Below are 20,550 nucleotides of genomic sequence, written 5' to 3'. Positions count from 1 at the left end.
GGCACGTTACATTGCTTTGGAAAACAATGTTTTTCAAAACAAAAGTGCTGCTTTTATTTTATCCCCCTCACTACTTGTCCTTAACAACTGCCCTCCTGACGTGTACTTACTGCAGGAAAAGGGGCAGATAAGCTTGTCTAGGTCCACCTCAGTGTTTGAAGGACTAACGAATACCAATACAGAGGAGACTCCACCCTGCTTTGGGTGTACATTCTGTTTTCTTCTTCTGCTCTATTTCACAGATGAAGAAGTCACTTCACTTCTATGACAAGTGACAAATCTTGGCTATGTTGAAAACTAACAAGTACATTCCCATGACTGGTTGGTTTATTGTTTGGTTGGGGTTTTTTTTTAAATACTCCCAAGATCTTTCTGTCAGTGCTCCGCTTCATATGTGAACCATATGATTCCTCCTATGGAAAATTTCCCTTTTTAGCTGCTGCATAGCTCCAGAATTTTGCAAGATAAGGATAAAAAGTACAATATGACAACCCCTCCCTCTGGGCATCTGGCAAGGATTCCAGTCCCCGGGCTAATAAGCATTTCCTAAATCTTATATACAGAAGGTACAAGCCTCCCTCACCTGGAGGTGCAGCCTTTCACAGTTCTTCCTCGAGCCTTCCTTTGTTTCACATCACAGATAACAGCAGTCAAACAACCACTTTGTCCTCAAAGGTCAGAAGCACAAACAGCTTGCTCCTTCACACCACCCAAAATGATTTCCTAAAGTAATTTTTGGAGGAGGAGAAAGGCAAGTGAAGATACCAGATATACCTAAGATTCACCCTATTGTTGTATTCAGTGGTGGTAGATAATACCGAAACTCAGGGAGCTCCAAAAGAACCATGCCATCAAAGCTGTGAGCAAAAGTAGTGTAAAAATGCAGAGCATCGGACGTGATCCAAGTCCTAGCACTGAAAGCATTCTGCCTGTAGCTAGTTCTGTAAATGCCAGAATTAGGACATGTATAATGCTGGTCCCAGCTCTAGATGGAAAAGAAGGGAAACACTGCTAGAAAAGCAGAAAGTTAATTGCAAAAAGTGGACATCATTTAAAGACTCGCCTATGCTGAGGAAGAAGAGCAGCAGTCTACAGGAAAATGAAAGAGAAAATTACACAATCAGAAATACAGGGAAGAATCAGCGCAGAGGATTTGTTTCAAAGCCACTGAAATCTATGTGCAAAATTGCATTATGTTTAAGACATGCAGATCTACTTTCAATGAAATTCAGTTTCTACAAAAACATCACTGTGAAGAAATTTTTATCTATTTAAAAATAAATATAAAAAATTAAGCTGTGTGTAACCTTTTGTTAGAAAAACTGTGCCATCACAGTGCTGAAATAACTAAAACAGCTTTGAAGACAAGTTGCTTTTGTTGAACACAAAGGGAGTTTTGCCCTAGATTGTGAGAGACGATTGCCTGTCCCTCAGCGCAACTAGGGAAAAAATCTGCTGGGGCAGTGTTTGTGGAACATGGTGCTGATTTTAATGATGGCTTTCTCCATGCATCAGGAATGAGATCATGGACAGGACTGTATTTACATGGTGATGTAATTTTATAGAGGAAGCTGGAAAAACAAGGAGGGTATACCATATCCAGCATGATTTATGCCAAGCTTTCAACAACTATGCAGCCTCTCGCCCATGTCATACATATGTTGGCAGGATTAAAGTAAAAACTGGGACAAGCCTGCCCCCAATTTCTAGACACACTTATGCCTTAGCTGTGAGATCAACTCATAACTTAAAAAGCAACTTCCAACGGGCAGCTTTTAAATCAAAGAGCATATGTGCTTAGTTGAATGCTTAAAATTACCTTTTGTTTTAAACAAATGTCCTGCCAACAAAGGAACAAACTAGGGATGTCTAATGGATTTAGCAATATGTCACTATTTATGTTGTGATCACAAAAGATTGGATACTCTAATACAATTATTTTCCAAGAAATGTTCTATGATAATGTGGTTTACAAACTTTTACATCCACTCAACTTTTGAAGTGGAATCTTACTTTTTTCTTCCTTAAAAGAGATGCCACGCTGTGCCATTGAGATGAAAAATAAATTGAGACTTGAAAAATAAATTTGTTGGCCTTGCTTACATACAGAATGCTATTAGTCATAAATAAGTAAAATAGATGTTTGATTTACCAGCGAAGTTATATACACACATTCTGGAAAATCTCATCAAGTTTAGTCTATGGCAGGCACAGACCTCTCTATGAATAACATCTAATATAAGATCATAACTGGTCTTCCAGTTCACCTACATTCATTTTGGAGTTGATTGAAATAAAACTCGTGCAGCTTCTGAACCTTTGCTGCTTTCATCAAAACTGTTACAAGCTGGGAGGCTTGGTGAGACACTTAACGAGAAGCAACAGCAAATCCAACTATAAACCGTGTGTGCTTTACGTCTGCAAATTAAGTGAACTGACAAAACCAGCTTTTATAACAGTATTTTCAGTAACAGTAAACTTGGATATAACAATCAAAATAGTGGCTGAACATGCATCAAAAGGACAGCATACAGCTGTCACCATTAGAAGAGTGCTCTGAGACACTTTTTTTCCTTCGTCTTGCATGTATCCTGGAGTACATAAAGTTCCTTGCTAATTATACTGTGGCCTGGTGTTCAAGTGATGCATCATTTTCCTTTGTTGGAGAACTGCCTTAGCTTCAAATTGGTTGCCCAAGGAAGTTGTGAATGCGCCATCCCTGGCAGTGTTCAAGGCCAGGCTGGACAGAGCCTTGGGGAGCATAGTTTAGTGTGAGGTGTCCCTGCCCATGGCAGGGGGCTTGGAACTAGATGATCTTAAGGTCCTTTCTAACTCGTAACTATTCTATGATTCTACGATTTTCTCAGAGGAAAAGGTAGGACTTGAGATGCTGGTAAACATGGGTATAAATAATTGGTGGGAAAAAAAGATGGAATATTTTCTCTTTGTAACTTTTATTATAAACACGTAGATTAAATATTAACATAGGAAAAGAGAGATGTTACTAGTTAGGCCTTTAAAGGGCTAGGTGTCCTTAAGCAGCCTTAAAAAGCCCATTTTACACAGTATCCACTGAGTTGGCAATCTCTGTAGAACCACCCTGTAGAATCAAAGCCTCCAAAGTACTGGAATATTGCCTGTCTTCTCTTTCAAGTAGAACAGCATTCTGCATAAGGAAACAGTTTGCACTTCTGTCTACTGCAGTTCAGCCACAATGAATAAAAAGACTGTCATATTCAAGTAAAGATACTCCAAGAATATCAGCTCAGTCCAGTTTCTTTTTTTTCATTTTACCCAACAGGCCAGGCTCATCCCAAGTGTTGAAACTGTCTGGAAGTTAATGCTGTCAGTCAAGATCCTTTAGGCCTACTGGGAACTCTGCAAAGAGTGTCAGTAAGAGCTAGAACTGATGTTTGCTCTCCTAGTAACATGCAGAACTTTTCCAGTTTGTTTATAAAACTGGTGAAAAGCAGAATACGTAAGAACCTGGGAAAATGCTTTTGTTTGCCTATTTTCAAAATATTAAATTTAAAAACCAAAAATGGTTGAAGTTTTAAAAGCTTTAATTATCAGCTGATAAAAGAGAAATATCAAAGAAATTCCATTTTTTCTTTACCCTTACTCAAAGTCAAACAAGTTAAAATAAAGATGCTCTGAGCTCTTCACTGAAATACAGCGTGCTTTCCTGTTACAGCATTTTCTCTGCTCCCCGCTGTTCCTTTGCCTTGAAGCAGCAAGTGTTCTCACTGCCACTCTAGTCCATGTTAAATGCTTGAATGGGATTCAAGTTATAAAAAAAGCTAAAATTACTCAGTGTCTATACAAACATATGTATTTATACAGTCCAGACAGCAAACAGTAAATCTGTAAGCAGTGGATTTAATAGAATATATTTTTCAAATCCCGTAGTTCAAGTAGGGCAGAAGCCTGTGCTTTTAGATGTATATATGATCAGTTATATACATGGCATTTTCCCACCTTAAAAATAACTGTGAATAAGCCCCTGAAAATATGGGGAAAAAATAATCATAGGATTTTGCAGTAAAAATATAATTTGCAATAAAAATATGCTATTTTTTTCTTGCTACAAACAAGTAACAAAAATACTCCCAGACGTAATTTTTCACTATCCTAGACACGTAACAAATATTTCTGCATAGCAGCCCATCTTTTAAACAAAGTCTAAGTTCCATACTGTGCTGCATTTTAATTAATATCAAAAAGCACTTATGTCAGTAAATATTTGCTTACTCCCTTGTACATGGTAGTCTGGGTTTTACCAGTGTAAGCAAATGCTAGAACATTGTTGATTAGATAGGAAGTGGTTTACACATAAGAATTCTATACAAGAGATTTATCTAAAAATACTAGCCCTGATCCAAGGGAGGGTGGTTGCCTGTTTCTATTATTCCATTGATTCCAACCCGAATTCACCCAAACACAGGAAGTCTAGAGGGCCCTACTTGCAAAGATCACAATCAGAGAAATTCTTTTCTTTCAATCACTCTGTTTAGAGAGAGGGATGGGGGGAAACGCAAGCTGCAGGCATCTCAGGGAACTGAACAACCCTTCACCAAAGGTGGAGACTAGAAAAGTCTTTGGATACTGCCTTATTGCAAAGTTCCCTTTATGCCTTTTACTGCCACAGCCTTCCCACTTGCTCAGGCACACACTACTGTGATCAAAAGGTGTCAGCACGGGTGTAGCCCGAGAGGCTCAGAGGTATGTGGGATCAGGCTGCTGACTGGACTGATTCCTGTGAACTTTGGAGTGTGCCCAAGACAAGACTGCAGATGAGGACAGAGCCAGCGACTAGTGAAGAAGATGCTGATTCAACCTGCTTCTTTCCAAGATTGGATTCCTGTGCTCTTATGGAGCCTGAAAGGGACAAAAATATATTTTTCAATGTGGATTTGTTAAAATTGAATGAGCACTTTTCCAGTTCTTAAGTTTTCCTCTTAATAATATTTAGCCAGTATTCCTCTTGGTGAAACTGAGTTTTCCCTGTTACCATGGAGGTTTGATGTATTGGAGAACTTCCAAAGAACTTGTATAGACGATATTTTTCTTTTTATTTATACTATTTTAAACAGTGTAGGAATAGCTTTGTAGAAAAATCAGTCCTGAGTTTCATCTGCAGTCTTCAAGATGGACCAATGCTGTACCACTTAACAACAACCTTTTCTGGGTTAGCAATAGTATCTCTCCACTGCTTTACTGCTTCACTGTTACTGCTATCAGAACTTATCCAGATCTGCAGAAAGAAACAAAAACAAAAATAAAATTGAGTTTACCTGATACAACACAGAGGCCCAGAATTTATTGGCTCCAAATAAATACCATGGAAATGTAGAATGAGATACAACATGTAGACTGCGACTGAAGAGTAAGAGCAACAAATACAGTTCTCTTGCGACTAACATATTTTGGCTGTCATCTGGGAACACAGGGAGTCTGGGTTTAAATTTAGTCTCTAAAATAGTTTAGAGAACTCACTACATACTAATGTTTCTGTGCTTAATGTTTTAAGTCAAGCATTCCTTGCTCCACACAAATGCACGTGCTAGGGTCAAGGGCTCATGAGGGCCAGTGATGGCTCTATGCTTTCATACTCCAGTTGGCTGCAAGCCATCTGGCATCCTCAGCTAGCTGTCCAGCATTTTCATATGCATTTAAAATTGCACACTCCAACAGACAAGGCCAAACCTGCATTCCACAGTTACTAGCATGCCCATACCACACATAGTCACGCAGTAAGAGTCCATTCCTTCTCAGTATTCAGTAAATGGATAGTGGCCATTAAATGAGGAAATGAGGTACAAGGAGGACATTTTCCTCTGAACATTATCACCAGTCTCATTGCCAAAAAGAATTCTGCTTATGTAAGTAGGTGTCGTTATTTACAGGACTCTTATTTCCTCAAGTCTTCCAAGAATGAGTCCTTTTAAGACTTCTCAGAAACCTTCACTATGGAGCACATTTAAGCTACACTGCTGAGGCATGGAGTCCTCAAGAAGTGAGAATAATGTCTTCCAGAATACCACAGACATGTCCACAGAGATTCAATATACATTTTGCTCATGATTAAAGACATGCCTGTAAAAGCAGGCTAATCTAAGTATTGTCTGCTTAGAACAGCATCCAATTAATCACCCTCTGAAGAACAAAATTAACAGATCCAGCTATATTCATCTTTTTCCAGCTATCCAGCCAATTGCTCAAAGTACATTTTTCCCTGAGCCATATTTTATGTCTTCATGTGTTATGTGGCAATGTCTGCCTGCATGAGCTGAAACAACCTTTCCAAATAACCTCTGAGGAACAGAAGTAGCTCATTTCCTCCCCCTAAAAATAAGATCTGTGATTAAATGTAACTCATCAGATTGAGATGACCTCATATATTGCTAAGTGACTGCAAAATCATACCCGGTTAGTTTTGCTCCAAGGTAGTACAACTAAGATGAACAATTCTAATTTGTTTTGGTTTTTTTTTTCCTATTCCAAATCCAGTTCCACCAACAGGAATCACAAAAAGATGGAACATATGTGACATGAGGCTTCATAAAATGGAGGAACTGCACATAACTCTTGCTGGCACATCACTTATGTAGCATATCAGCATCTCCTACAACTGCATGTCTTCAACAGTCACAAGAAACATCACCAGAATGGGACAGTACCACCTTCTGTACCTAAGGATAGCACAGCCATTCATCTGACAAGTGACATTACAGCTGGTGTCTCAAAATCAATTCTACATTATTCATGTAACCATACATTAAAATTCTGCTACTAAACCTAGCTGAGTCAGGGAAAGCACAGAGCATTAAGAAAAGCTATGTCTTGCTATACCAAGAAGAAAAAGAATCATAGAATACCAGGTTGGAAAGGACCTCAAGGATCATCTGGTCCAATCTTTCTAGGCAGAGCACAACATCGACTAGATATCCCAGCACCCTGTCCAGCCAAATCTTAGAAGTGTCCAACATTGGGGAATCCACCACTTCCCTGGAGAGATTATTCCAGTGGCTCATTGTCTTCATTGTGAAAAATTTTCCTCTTGTGTCCAGTCAGAATCTCCCCAGCAGTAATTTGTGCCCATTACCCCTTGTCTTTTCCAGGTGACTCCTTGTAAAAAGGGAGTCTCCATCTTCTTTGCAGCCACCATTTAAATACTGGAACACGGTGATAAGGCTCCCCTGAGCCTTCTTGTCTCTAGGCTGAATGAATGCAGTTCTTTCCCCATACAGCAAGCTTTCCAGTCCTTTGATCATCCCTGTGGCCCTTCTCTGGACCCTCTCCAGCCTGTCCACATCTTTTGTGTATAGTGGAGATAAAAACTGAACACAGTATTCCAGGTGTGATCTGACAAGCGCTGAATAGGGTGGGAGAGAAAGAAGGGGCAAGATGACTGTAAATTAGAACAACAAGGGGAAGAGGACAGAGAATAAAGACACCAGACTACCAAGTTTTATGGTGGTTAAATAAATATGACCACACGAATGCTTTCAAAAGAGACAGTACTGAAGTTCCAGCTGTTTAAAAGAGTGGATGAGGAGAGAGAGCACTCAACTAAAACATAGTTTTGTGTTTGGTCACCTATGCTATCACTCAATCATATGCATTTAGAATATTGTGCTGATTTCAGCACTGTTCTACCCAGGAAGGCAATCTGATTGTAGCTGTTGATAATTCCTTTCACACACAAGTGTATTGGTATGGTAAGCCAACACACTCCTTTTCTGTACAGTACAGTATAGGTTGTGGAACTCCTGATAGTACGGTTTGTTTTCTTTAGAAAGCCTAGAGGCAAGGAGGAGATTGTATGTCTGTCTGTATGAAGGAATCTTCCACATAGTAGTACTCCACACAAAAATGACTCAAGGATTTCTTCTTAAAAGAAAAATCGAGTGTCAACTCCCATTCTGATGTTAGGGCATGTTTAAGAGCCCAGTACTATTATTTCTTGGGTTACATCCAGGAGAGTTTATTAGCATTTACTATTTTGCTATATGCCACCTTATTTAAAGTATTTTAAAACTCATACCAAGAAACCTGTGGAACTGGATTTTAATTAAAGGATATCATGCCAGTTAGCAGAAACCAACCTGTCCTAGGAAGTGTTTTCTTCTCACTGAGCTTCTGCTGTAGAGCTTGATGAGAAAGCCAATTCCTTGTTCAGCTTGGCTAACTGGAAAAATCATCATTTCTCCCCACTTCACTTGGCCATTAGTGGACTTCAGAAGACGAGTCTTCTTCTTATAGATCATCCCTTCTGTAGTAAACATTCCAACTTTCACAAAGAAATCTAGCACAAAAGGGAGGGGAAAGAGGCATAGCACACAAAGGGTTACTCACAAACACACCCAAAAAGGAACTGACAATATCTACATGTATGGTTCAGATTGCAATAAATTCCCAAAAGTCTGGCCAAAGGACTGTGTAATAGCTTTCCTGACTAGTCACAAAGAGTATGTTCAATAATATTGAATTGATTAACACAGTATGCAAACAGCAAGTGCAAGCTAATGCTCTTATATGTCAGGATTAATACTGGGATACAAACCTTCCAAAATACATAAACACATAACTTCAAACCAAACAAAAAGTAATCAAGTAAGACATCTGTGGAAACAAGCCTTGGCAATGGAAATCTACTGCACAATATGTTAGTCTGAGGTTTGTAAGGAATGTTATGAATTGCCAACCCATTTGAGCAGCAATTTACCTGTTACAAATGCTTTCAGAAAGGAGGCATGAGACAGCTGATGTAACTTACTTGAAGACAGTGGTGTAGATGAAACTGGAAGGTTTTGTGCTTCCAGAATCTGTAACTGTATCCTCCTGTTTACTGCTTGAAAACAAGTTCCTACTTGAAGTTCTGCACAGCACACCTACAAGCAAAAGAATGTTGCTATAACATCTGGATTAAGTTGCATATAAACTCAGGAAACACAGGAATTCTGTCATATGCTGGGCTCCCACAGTTATATCTGGGATTTCCTGGACAGAAATAAAAGTATGTGGTGTATACACAACCTGCAGATGCACAGTAAGTGTATCTTGCGCTTGTCATAGCTGCAGTACATGTGCTCCACTGACGGACTGCTTACGTGCAGCACACAGATGACCCTAGTGGGCTGCGGCCAGAGACATTGGATAAACAGTCACCTGGGAAAGATCCCTCAATGGTAAGTGCAGACACATACAGGGAAAACCAGACATGCCATTGTAGCTCTACTAAACCTGGGTGTGGAAGTGAGAGACTCCTCTAGTGCAAAAAACGTTCGGAGTTCTTTTCCCAAACTTCTGAATTTTGCAACATGCAAATATAAGCAATGCTTTCTATAGATACGAGACCCCATCACTTAATGTTATGAATAAAAGGGTGACTGCATGCTGTGGTGTTTCCTATGTTATGGAAGTACTTGGGTTTTACGTGCCTAGGTACATACACACCCCCTACACTCTGACTGTACTGAAAGCTCCAGCCTGCATTTTTGTATTTTATAATTTATAGTATTTTTTCTAGATGCAAGGGTGCATTGAGGCATCCTCATTACTCTCCTGTCAGATGCTAATGTACTCTGAGCACTTAAGAACAGCAGGAGAAGGTCAACGGAGACCCAGGTTTCCTGACAACCTCCATTTAAAAAGATTCTGCTAGGCCTAGTTCACTTAAAGTTTTAATGGACTGCAGCGAAGCAAAAGGTACCAAGTAAGAGAGCAACAGGTCAGTAACAGTGAAGTCAGGCTCCAGCTCATCGAAGAGACCCAAATTCTCTTTGCAGCTCAGCCACAAAACTTCTGTGTAACCCTGAGAAGAAGCCACTTACTCAACTGAGCTTTGGCTCTCTATTGGCAAGTAGAGTACTTGCTGCCTGACAGGGTAGTACAGGGATGGATTCCAGCAGTGTCTGGAGGGCTCTTAGAAACAATGGTGAAGAAAGCCAACAGAGAGAGAGAAACCATGAGGTGATACAGGATTTTACACTGGGATGAAGCAGTTTCTAAAACAGCTTCCTCTTTCACTTAAGCTTATGACTTTTGAAGCAATATGGTTATTCTTGTTGGAACTAAAAAATGTCAAGTGTAACTTACGTTAGAAATCAAGAGTATCATTCATACTACCCAGACACACTTAGATAAAATTTGCTTTTGAATTGCTAATTCAAGTTTAATTTGTTGCAAATACAAATGTCTAGACACAATCTGTTGAAGAAACAAACAAAGTGAGGGTAGGGGGAAAGGTAATCCTGCTGTGAAAGCCACCTGCTTCTTATTACGCTAATGGAAATGAACTGCCTGAATTATTACTTCACAGCATGGAATCTGAACATTAAATATATAGCTATCTCTGCAGTTTCAAGCCACTGAAGATCTTGGCACTTTTCTTCCATAACAAAAACAGATTCCATTTGCTCTGAGCTCTTGCTGTGAGTCCTAAGGATCTTCTGACACTTTTTGGGTCAGAAAAGGCAATTACCTCGTGTACATTGCTGAACATTTCCCCAGAACACTGCTCCCTCAAACTGCAAGCCATGGTGTGGAAGAGCTTGCTCTAGTCTTTTCCCAGAAACAGCTGCAGTTTATGACCAGAACAGCTACAGTCTGCATTTTTTCCCCATCAAAATGCCTTTCCCCAAGAACAGGGCGGGGGAGAGGAGGGATGAGGGGAAGAAAAAAACCTAAAAAAGGATAAAAAGAAAAGAAAAAGAGACACCCCCCCCCCCAATTGTGTTAATATTAAATTACTACTAAATTACTTTACTTTCATTCCCAGCAACTCTTTCTAGTTGACACAGCAACATACTTTTGCAGCACTGGCACTTACAGGTGCCTTGGAAGGAGGAGATATATCCAGCCAATGACTTGATTCCTCCGAGCTGAGCTCCCGCAGTGCCAACGAGCACTCTCCAATTGTTTTTTTCCTGGGACTCTGTGTCTGGATTTTAAATACCAGTCGGACAGCCTGCAGGCTTTGCAGTTTAATAGCAAATACAAAAGTTTCCATAAATTCCATATCCTAGAAGGAAAAACAGAGGGGTAACATCACCACCATAAGAGTCACACTCAACTCAAACCCTAAAAACTAAGGCTTCTTGGTCCTATAGCTACTGCTCCCAGCTACCATTTTAGGTTGCTATGGAAAGTGTGCTTTTGCAGTGGTAAGTCCCCACAGACTCACCACCTCATTCTCACACCCTGGCAGGGACAAAGCTCTCTATTATTTTTCACTACCATAATGAGTTGAGGCCATCTCTTCTGGAGCTTTACAACAGCATATACACATTGTCAGAGCAAATTCCTCTGTGGCCTTTTGCTTCTGTCTCTCCTGCTAATTTTGTTTCTTTTGCCTCTGACTCACATTAGGGGAGTTTTATGTTGCTTTACCTTCCACCCCCTTAATATTCACTTACTGACACTAGCAGGAGTCTTGTCCCATGCAACCAATTCTTACTACCTTCTGTAGAAAGGAAGTATGAACTTCATCTCCTGCCCTGAGAAGCAGTACTATATCTACCTTCCCTGGGGTGAATGTGCACCTACAGGTATGCCCAGTCTTCCTCCAGTCCCAACAACTGAGTTGCCAAGGCCAGCAGCTCATGGTTCAGTCCCCTATGAGCATATCTGTCCTGCTGACCTGGGAGAGAAGGAGGGCAACAGTACAATGCAAGAGAGGATATATAAGGGGAGGAAGTGGAACAAGGCTTTTAACAGGATTTTGAGAAGGGGGCCTGGGAGAGGTGGGGAGAAATAACCCAAAGTTAGACAACTACCACAGCAAATATGGCATAGGAGTGAAAAAAACCCACAAAAACCAAAACCAACCAACCCAACAAAAAAAAAAAAAACCAAAACCCAACAAACAAAAAATGAAACAAAAAAACCCAACCCATAAACCAAACATATTTACATTTCACTTTGATTTCTTTGGGGAAAAGATTTCATTGTGGTTTTTCTTGCTTTTACTTACAATACACCCTTCCTTGGCAGAAGATTTGAAATGCACTGGTTTGGGCAGTGTGAGAATTCCCTTGACATAGATACGAGGATGTTCCCCACAGCTAGAAGGCCAGCTTAGGTCTTTGCACTGTAACATTGAAAAAGTCATTTTAGACAACGTAAGACTCTGGCCTTCAGAGAACCAAGAGTCTTCTACACTGTTCTAGAACTCTGCTTAATTTCTGTAGTACTGACTGTAAATCAGAGCCAATGTAATGATTGCATCACTTCAGATCTTTTAATAATTAATTTTTTTACAACCAGAGGGTAAAAAATTGTTCAGTAGATTTTAATGATTTCACTATGTGGCGATTTGACAACAGATAAATCATGAAATCCCTTATGTATTATTTATCACTTGATGTAGTTATGAGGATTTCTGACTACTCAAACTTCCACTGCCTAAAAATTATTCATAGTTCCTGGAAAATCATAAACCAGCCAGCAAAACAATATCACATTAGCTAACAAAAAAGCCACAAGAAGTTACATGTCCTCGAAGTGTTGTTACGGTTCTGCCCTGAAGGAACTGTTAAAATCTGTTAAATGCTGCCTCCAAAATAGCTCCAATTAGCTGCCTCCAAATTTCCATAGCAGGACCAGCCTATGACGAGCTCATCTTTCTTACCTGTGCTGAACAGTTCCTCACTCCACAATCAGAACATATGTATAGTAACATACAGAGTTAGATTAAACTTTTTATACTTTCTACTACTTATTGCAGCAGAACAGAGATTGCAACAGGGGGAGTGGGGGGGAAATGGGTGGGAGAAGGAGAGGAAGATACTTTGAATGAAGCCCAATATTACATTAGACTGAACTTTTTTTTTATATTAATACTTAGAAGTAATTTTCTTTTTCTCCTAGAAGTATTCCTTAATGTAACAGGGAGGCAAATTTAATGAGAATTATCACTTAGTAAAATAGATACTTGAGTAAATAACAATCAAGTTATTTATATTTGCTTACATGTGAAACTGTGATCCAGATCTGTTCTACAGAAGAAACATAACACAACTTCACATTCAATCTTCCAAAGTCTCGTTCATCACCTGATAATGTTATAGTATCTATGGAAGAAAGCCAATGAGTGTTTTTGAAAGTAATGCAGTATTTTAGAAGTTCATTCCAAGAATAAGGGAACTTGTTAGTAGGTGGACTGCCTATCCTTGAAAACTTCTCTCAAAATAAGGGTGAAATACCTTAATACCTACATTTTAAGGACAAAATATCCATGAAGTCCCGTAGCCTGACCTGCATAGCTAGAAGCCTTCATGTTTACCTCAGTTATCAATATTGAATTCTGTAACTTGTGTTGTACCTGAAAACTTTTAGAAGGGAAAAAAAGCATATGCTTGAGACACGTTTATAATCTTATCACTTCCCTTAGATCGATCACTTCCACTCTTCAGGTTGTAAACTTGTCTGCTTTTTATCTTTGTCAGATTTCAGTTCCAGTTTAATAAACATATTACTATTGTGCATTTCTCCAAGTCAGAAGAACAATTTAACATCCAGTGTTTCTCTGGCATAACTGAAACTGGGTCATTGCCCCTCCAGTCTTCTTTTTGAGGAGACTGGGTGAAATTCTGTCTGCCAGCAGGGTCAGTTCTGCTTTGACTTGATTAATTTTTGAGGGTTTATTTTGCAGTATCTCCACTTCAGTATTTTTTCATAAATAAACATACTAGGTTTGCATGTAATATTCTTTCCTAATTCTCAGTGTAAATATGGGCATTGGATTCCAGGTACTTCGCACAGAAAAACACTGATACATAAAAAAGGACTAGAACTGTGACCAAGGTGCTGCATTTGTTCCTAACAGAACATCTGCAGTTCTGCACTTCACTGAGGTAGTAAACCCAGGGGTGATTTTTTCAAAAGCATTTGAGAACTCCTTGAAGGCTCATTTGTTCAATCTCCTGATGATAGGAAGCGCAAGTCCCAAACTCTACATTTCGAATTGTGAAGTAGTCTCCAAATTGACTTGTAATCAGTCACCTAAAAAAACCAACCCAACCCTAAAAAACAAACCTCAAACAAAAAATATACACAAAACAAACACTCTCTCCCATCAACAGCAGAGACAACTTAATGTTTCAAGTGCAAAGGGAATTATTTCATTACAAGGAAAACAAACTAAATATTACCCAGACTCCTGTTACTGCCTTGTGAATCCTTCCTGGAAGAGGTACTGCTGGGTACACTGGATAATGAATCGTATCTCTGGAGGCAAAAATAAAGTCACTTCATTCTGGGCAACAAATGTAAAAACCCAGAGAGATTCTACCCTCAGACAAGACATGATAAAAAGCAAGCAACACCCAATTTCAAATAATTGTCTCATTCCCTACCGATCTCTTTATCCAGCAGCATGGAATTACTACTTTAACACAATGACAGGATACATATGGCCAGCTCAGAACCATAACCTCTTGTCTGTCTTGGCATGCCTAACAGACTACTCAGGTTTCTCAACAGCCCGTTGGGCCAAAACACCAGTACTCAGAGGAGACATCAGGAAAGAGCCTCTTGAAGTTGGTCAAGACACTGAACTTTTCCCCCTAGTCTTTCCAGTGCATAGTTCAATGGCCATCAGTGTTTACTTTGAAAACACAATGCAACAGGAACAGATATACCAAGTAAGCTGAGTTTTCAGTATAACCTAAGTTACAAGGGGAACTCACCTTCATGAAGCGGTGAGGTGGGCTTCTGAGATCAAACATTGAACGACTTACATCAAGTGATCCAGGCAAAGCACTGGATCTCAAGTCACTCACTAAAAAGACAAAGCGAACAATACAAATCATGTAAGCAATGTTGCTAGAAAAAAAATTAAGAAGCTTTTTTAACATTTAAGTAGACGTATGGTAGGATTGAAAACTAGCTAAATACCTAAGGAGGGATGTCAGCACCTTTCCCTGCTTCCCCTTTTCAAGAGAGAACAAGCCATTAAAATATCTTAATCAATTCCATCTTTGAAATAGTTTGAACTTACTTGGTCACAGTGGTAGCACTGGTGGAATGGGAAGCCTGCCTCAAAGTTATTTCCTCAAGAGAACTGGTTGTTTTTGTAGATGCTTTAGCCAAACAGAAAGCCTTGTCTCTAAATATAGTCAGCCAGAACTTGGGCCTAGCTTCGTCTCCTTTTTAAAATTTTTCCACAGTTAACATCCCAGTGTAAAAACATGCTGCCTGCTAAACTTGTCCTCATCTCCCTGGCTTTACTGATCACAGTGTCAGAGCACCATAACCTGCACTCTTCCCAGATCTCAGGTGAAGCAAGTCTTAACTCTAAGATAGCATGTACTTGTTACAGCAAAAAGGCAATATCTGTATTTTATAGAAGGATCGTTTCCTCAGCAGTTGGAGGTGGTTAAACAGAGCCTATCAGTTTTCTTTTGACCTCGAAGCAACACAGAGCTTGAGCACATTGTCTGTGCGTAATATGTAGCACCAGTAGAAAATGAGAGCTGAACTAGTGCCACTGTTTCAGGAATCTTTGCTGACTCCAATAATGTTCAAGAGATTTTTAAAGCCTCCCAGCTTCAAAACTGAAAGCAGTATGGTTTAACTTCTGGGACTACCTGATGCAATGAATGGCTTTTCCTCGCAATGCTGCGTTACAGTATTTCAGAATTGTTACAATATTTCAGAAGACTTCCATTACAACTCACTGATCATAGCTTAACAGAATTACATCACTTGTTACTGAAAATTTATTTCCCTTTCTATTGCTATCAAAAGAAAAAAACAATTATGCTTCTTGTAAGATAATGACAATAAAGAACAAATCTTTCTTTTCCCAAGGAAGAAAAAGAGAACAAAAGATAAAGATAATTTTGAGAACTCATAGGAGGAAAAGGAAAGTAACATAATAATTTAGATAAAATATAATGAAGATCTGTATGGCTGGCACAAGCTCCAAATTCTCTTCCGTGCATGACATGAAAGGGCTGAGTTGTTCATGAAGTCTGGTGTAGCAGTACCGCTACAATATCATGTGAAGCCTAGAAATCTTGTTTGATATAATGGGAGCAAGTAGTAGAGTCCAGCACATTAGTTAATTTGAAATTTATTACGGTGATGAAAACTCATTCCATATTCAGTACTCATGACTTTCACAGCTTACTGGGAAACATCCACTTGAGCCTACAGGTTACAAATCACCAAAATGCTTTAAAGACAGTACAATCTGCTGCATCTGTTAAAGCTGCTTAATGTTTTCAAAGAACATAGGGAGAGGGCTTCACATGAAAATTCAAGAATTTCACTTCATACCTTCCAAATAAACACATTCTTTTCTAAGCCCCGCCCCCCCCAATAGTATCATAGCACTTGCTGCAACAAAACAGGCTTAGAGTTTTGCTTAATTAGTCTATAGATGCACATGAAGAGAATCATGTAGGTTCTGAAAGAGTTGTCAAAAAAACTCTGGAGGAAGAAGACCTTTTAGAACTGCGCTCTAGACACACTTAAGCGACTTTTCTTATACTTAAGCTTACTAAGGCAAAACTAGTGAAGCGCTTGCTTAGCTTGAAGGAAAACATAAGAGATGATGAACTGAAGGAAAAATTCAAGACAGTTTATAAAACCCATTTGGCTCCCACCACAGGTGCTTACAAAGCCTAGCGAAACCATATGCGTTAGAGGTGGCTGAAATGCTATGTGCGTTTTGTTCTCTTAAAAAGAAAATAAATGGAGTAGTCTTCTCACGTAGTCTCTATGGTGATTCAGAATTATTTTTAAAACAAGCCACAGAGATATTTTCCCCAGCTGTATAAGAAGCATGCTATACCATTCTAACTAAAACATCTTTTAAAATGCACATTGTTGCCAGCTTCTGATTCAATAGAGGTGTGTAGAGTTCTTTGACTGCATGAGTTTTCTGAATGTGTTTGCCTTAGCAGTCACTTACAGCAAGCAACACTTAGTCATTTACTTTAATCTAAACAGTATTCATTATAGGATACATATACTAATGAACAGCACAGAAGTAAACTTTTACCTAGATAGCTAAACACTTTCTAGCTGAACTTTTACTATCTCACAGCCCTCCCCCATTCTTAAACACTTGCAATCAGAAGTGGGGACATTTCTGCACCTTCAAAAGCAAACTACAGAAAAGCTGGCATATAGCATCGCTTCCCATTTCGCACCTGTTCTTATAATCTACTTCTGGATGTTTTTTTGGTGCTTGTTCTTCTCTCCATATGCACTCCTCATGCATTCCTCCACTCAACATACTGCCTGACTTCCTTTTTCCATCTCCCTCACTCCTATTACTGGTAACTGGAATATGCAGTACTGCATCCTGTTTGAGATCACAGGCAGCTACACTAACTTGCCTTGCCAATTTGTCTACCTTCATGTGATGCATGCAAGCCTTGTTAAGCCCTCAAAAGACAGAAAATAACAGTGCAGCTGGAAATCAAGCAGAACTGGCTCCACAGACTGATTCACCAACCAAGAAGCATCTATAACATACAGACTAGTTTGAGAACTGCTATAACCAAACACGTCTTCTGTAGGCTAATGGCTTTTTTCTCTAACCAGTAAACCCTGGGAAAGAGAGAAAGACAGAAAAATGAGGGTGCAATCCTTCTCACCTGATCCATATAATTTCCTATTATCTGATTTTGCTTGGAAGCGCCTAATCAGATCTGGCGAAACCCGCTGCTCCAAATAGAATGGGTTATACACGTCATAGTGGGGCCACTGGTACACGCCGTGCATTTCTGCTTTCCGGTCACCAAATGAGGCTCTGGCAGATTCTGCAGTGCACAAGTAAATATCAAATGCAATAGTTCCAGACATAACACATGCTGCCTGGCTTCAGAAAGCAGGCAGATTGCCTTCAGGGCAAAAGACAAAATATTTCAATATTATCTACTTCAGGAAAAGGAAAGAAAGAAGTAAAAGTAAAGAAAACACACATACACAGTATGTCAGATTTCCACAGTGTGCCTGCAAACACAGGAATTAAATTGGCCATAAAAAGCTATGCATACCCTGTCTTGGAGTTCCACAATAAATGCCTAACTAGTTAAAATACAGAAGGCTCCAAAACCAGACAGCAAGATAGAAATCAACAGCAAAAGCAGGGCCATGTGTATAGAAAACCTCTGACTTATTTGGCTACCTACTCTCAGTACATTCCCACTCAGCTAATGGACCCCCAAACCTTCAGGAGGGTCTTGTATGGAAAGATAATGCAACTTGTGACTACAGTCTCCCTGTCATCCAATTTCCATAGGAAGTCTGTCAGTGGTAAGATCACTGGTCCAAAATGACTTGAATTGTTGGCTGAGGCACAAGTAGACAGATATGAGACTGCTTGAATCCCAGCCCTTTACTCAGCCCATTACAGCACAGCTGCCCTATTTTTCTTTCTTTTATTTATAATCATTTTGGAAAAAAACGTACATGTCTCAGTCAGCAGAACAGTAAAGAACACTGCTCTAGTGCTTCATTTTGTCTGTCTGGAGCAAAAATAAGCTGCATATAACAGTACAATAGAGAACAGGGATGGGGTGACCTGGACTCTGAAAAGCTCTGGCATTTGCTTCCTTCACTTCACCTTCCTGGACTTCAACCCATCTGTTAAAAAGTTCTTTACCCCATTATCAAGTGCCTTCAATTCTGGAAGTGTGTTGTACCATAAGAGGCAAACTATTATTGCTGTAAAATCCTTTCCACCAAGTGTTAGTAAAAGTAAGTAACCAAGAATAACTAAAACAGTGAGATGGAACGTGAGAGAGGATAAAGCATTAATTCAAGTATAATGGGCTTGAGTATGATGTGAATCAGGATGAATGCTAGAAGTGAGGCCACAAAGAACTGCTACATAGAAGATGATGGAAAAGCCAGTGTTCCAGACCAGGAGCACACTTCTTCCTGCTAGCTTACTTCTGTGACAGCATGAGACACGCTGCAGTGAGCACTAAAGAGGAAAGCTGCCAGAGCTTAATTGCTTTCAGAAGGGTTTCCAAGAATTAACACTGAGCATGTTCAGTTTCACTACAAGAAAATGGTCAGACATGCACAGAAAATGGAGCAGAACTGAGAGCAGAACTTGGACTTTTACAGACATTTAACAGTGGCCTAAGAGGCAAATACTCCAAACACAATTTTTTATTTTCTTAATACACTTTGGCTAATACGAAGAGAGAATGACAGCACACTTCAATGTGTTTAGTAAATCTCCCTAAAAAGTAAACTTTGCATTTTTTAAACAGAACTTTAATGAAGCTTAAAAAAGATGTATTTATATTTGGAAAGAGGAATGGCAGTTGCCTGCTTGACATAAGAGCCACTTTTCAAATATTTGTTCAAGAATTTAAAATATTTGCTGAAGAGAGACAATCATAAACAGTCAGGTCATCTTGCTAGAAGATCTACTAGGTTTATAGCCTAAGGGCCACTCTGTTCACCAGGTCCTTCAGAAATGATGATAAAGCAGAATTCGCAGTCCTGACAGACTTCTCTGTACACTATCTTGAGGATAAGGTTGGACAAAGCAAGGCAGAGCCTGAGCCCAGACGCAGTTAGAAAGGGGATTACCAGGACCATGTCCTGCATGCCTGTACCTTGTCCAAGTATGGTGGTTTTTTCAAGAGCCAGCTACTGAAATAGCAGGCAAGTAGGAGGCTAACAGAGGTCAGGCTCAGAGATGAGGGCCTCACATGTTCTACCTCCAGCTATTAGGTCACGTGTCCATGTCTGGTGAAGCAGACCTCACAAAAAAAAAAAAACCACTAACCAGATTAGATACAGAATGGCCAATTTATACCAAAAAGCTCTGCTAAACTGATTAGCCTGGTTCTGGTGCCATTGTTACCAGCAGGGATGGGTGAGGAGGCAGTTTGGCAATAGCCTTGCAGGAGGAGAAAAGAAACAACAACAAGGACCTAGAGAGAACAGAGAAGTGTGGCAGTAAAATCACACAAACACAAAGCAGTTAGGTAGTACTGCACTGGTTATTATGCAACATATGGTTGACTTTTTTTCAGTTACTAAGGTTTCCACCTTCAGAAAAGAAATACAACCACATGGGACTGAAAGCTTACCACAGCCTCGAAGCAAAGCAACTCTAGAGAAAACAACCATTCAGGTATGCCCCTGTGCCAGAATTTTCCCTTACTTAATTCTAAGCATACCCTGGCAGGATCAACAACCTAGCAATAGCATATGACCTGAAACTCATGTTACTGGGCCAGGTTCCTATTCTTTGAAAATGCCACTGTGCCTAAATTGCACGTACATCATTTTGGCAGTCTAAGCATGGGACTAACTGGTAGAGGTTGAAGCATAAGACTGTTGTGAAGCAAAGAATTCCAGTAGTATGTGCAACCTTATACCACTGAGATCCATGACCCTTGGCCTTCCAAAGAGCAACAGAGCAGGAAAGAGTAGGGGCAAAAAATTCCACCATGTAGTAGTATATGCTGTCTATTAGCAAAAATTTGAAAAGGAAGATGAGTTAGTATGTTAAAGCATATCAGTTCATTAAACATGAAAGCCAGACCACCCTCCTTCTTTACT

General features: G+C 39.6%; 1 protein-coding gene across 7 annotated transcripts in view; it reads right to left on the bottom strand.

The window, feature by feature from the left end:
* Window positions 1-5,048: 5,048 nt before the first annotated feature.
* The window catches only part of TC2N (tandem C2 domains, nuclear), a 32,177-nt gene continuing 16,675 nt past the window's right edge, over window positions 5,049-20,550 (bottom strand). For 5 of the 7 annotated variants that reach the window (XM_065685682.1, XM_065685678.1, XM_065685680.1 and 2 more), the window contains 9 exons: window positions 17,616-17,780; window positions 14,694-14,785; window positions 14,157-14,232; window positions 12,976-13,076; window positions 11,978-12,094; window positions 10,814-11,026; window positions 8,780-8,894; window positions 8,109-8,308; window positions 5,049-5,254 (listed from right to left, as the gene is read on the bottom strand). In XM_065685682.1, coding sequence (XP_065541754.1) covers window positions 5,144-5,254; window positions 8,109-8,308; window positions 8,780-8,894; window positions 10,814-11,026; window positions 11,978-12,094; window positions 12,976-13,076; window positions 14,157-14,232; window positions 14,694-14,785; window positions 17,616-17,780 — 1,190 coding nt within the window. In that variant the 3' untranslated portion in view covers window positions 5,049-5,143. The remainder of the gene's footprint in view (window positions 5,255-8,108; window positions 8,309-8,779; window positions 8,895-10,813; window positions 11,027-11,977; window positions 12,095-12,975; window positions 13,077-14,156; window positions 14,233-14,693; window positions 14,786-17,615; window positions 17,781-20,550) is intronic. The other 2 variants (XM_065685683.1, XM_065685684.1) reach the window with 1 other exon arrangement.

The sequence above is a fragment of the Lathamus discolor genome, chromosome 6 (genome assembly GCF_037157495.1).
Source record: "Lathamus discolor isolate bLatDis1 chromosome 6, bLatDis1.hap1, whole genome shotgun sequence".
Classification (NCBI taxonomy): Eukaryota; Metazoa; Chordata; class Aves; order Psittaciformes; family Psittacidae; genus Lathamus; species Lathamus discolor.
This window is presented reverse-complemented; position numbering and strand designations above follow the sequence as displayed.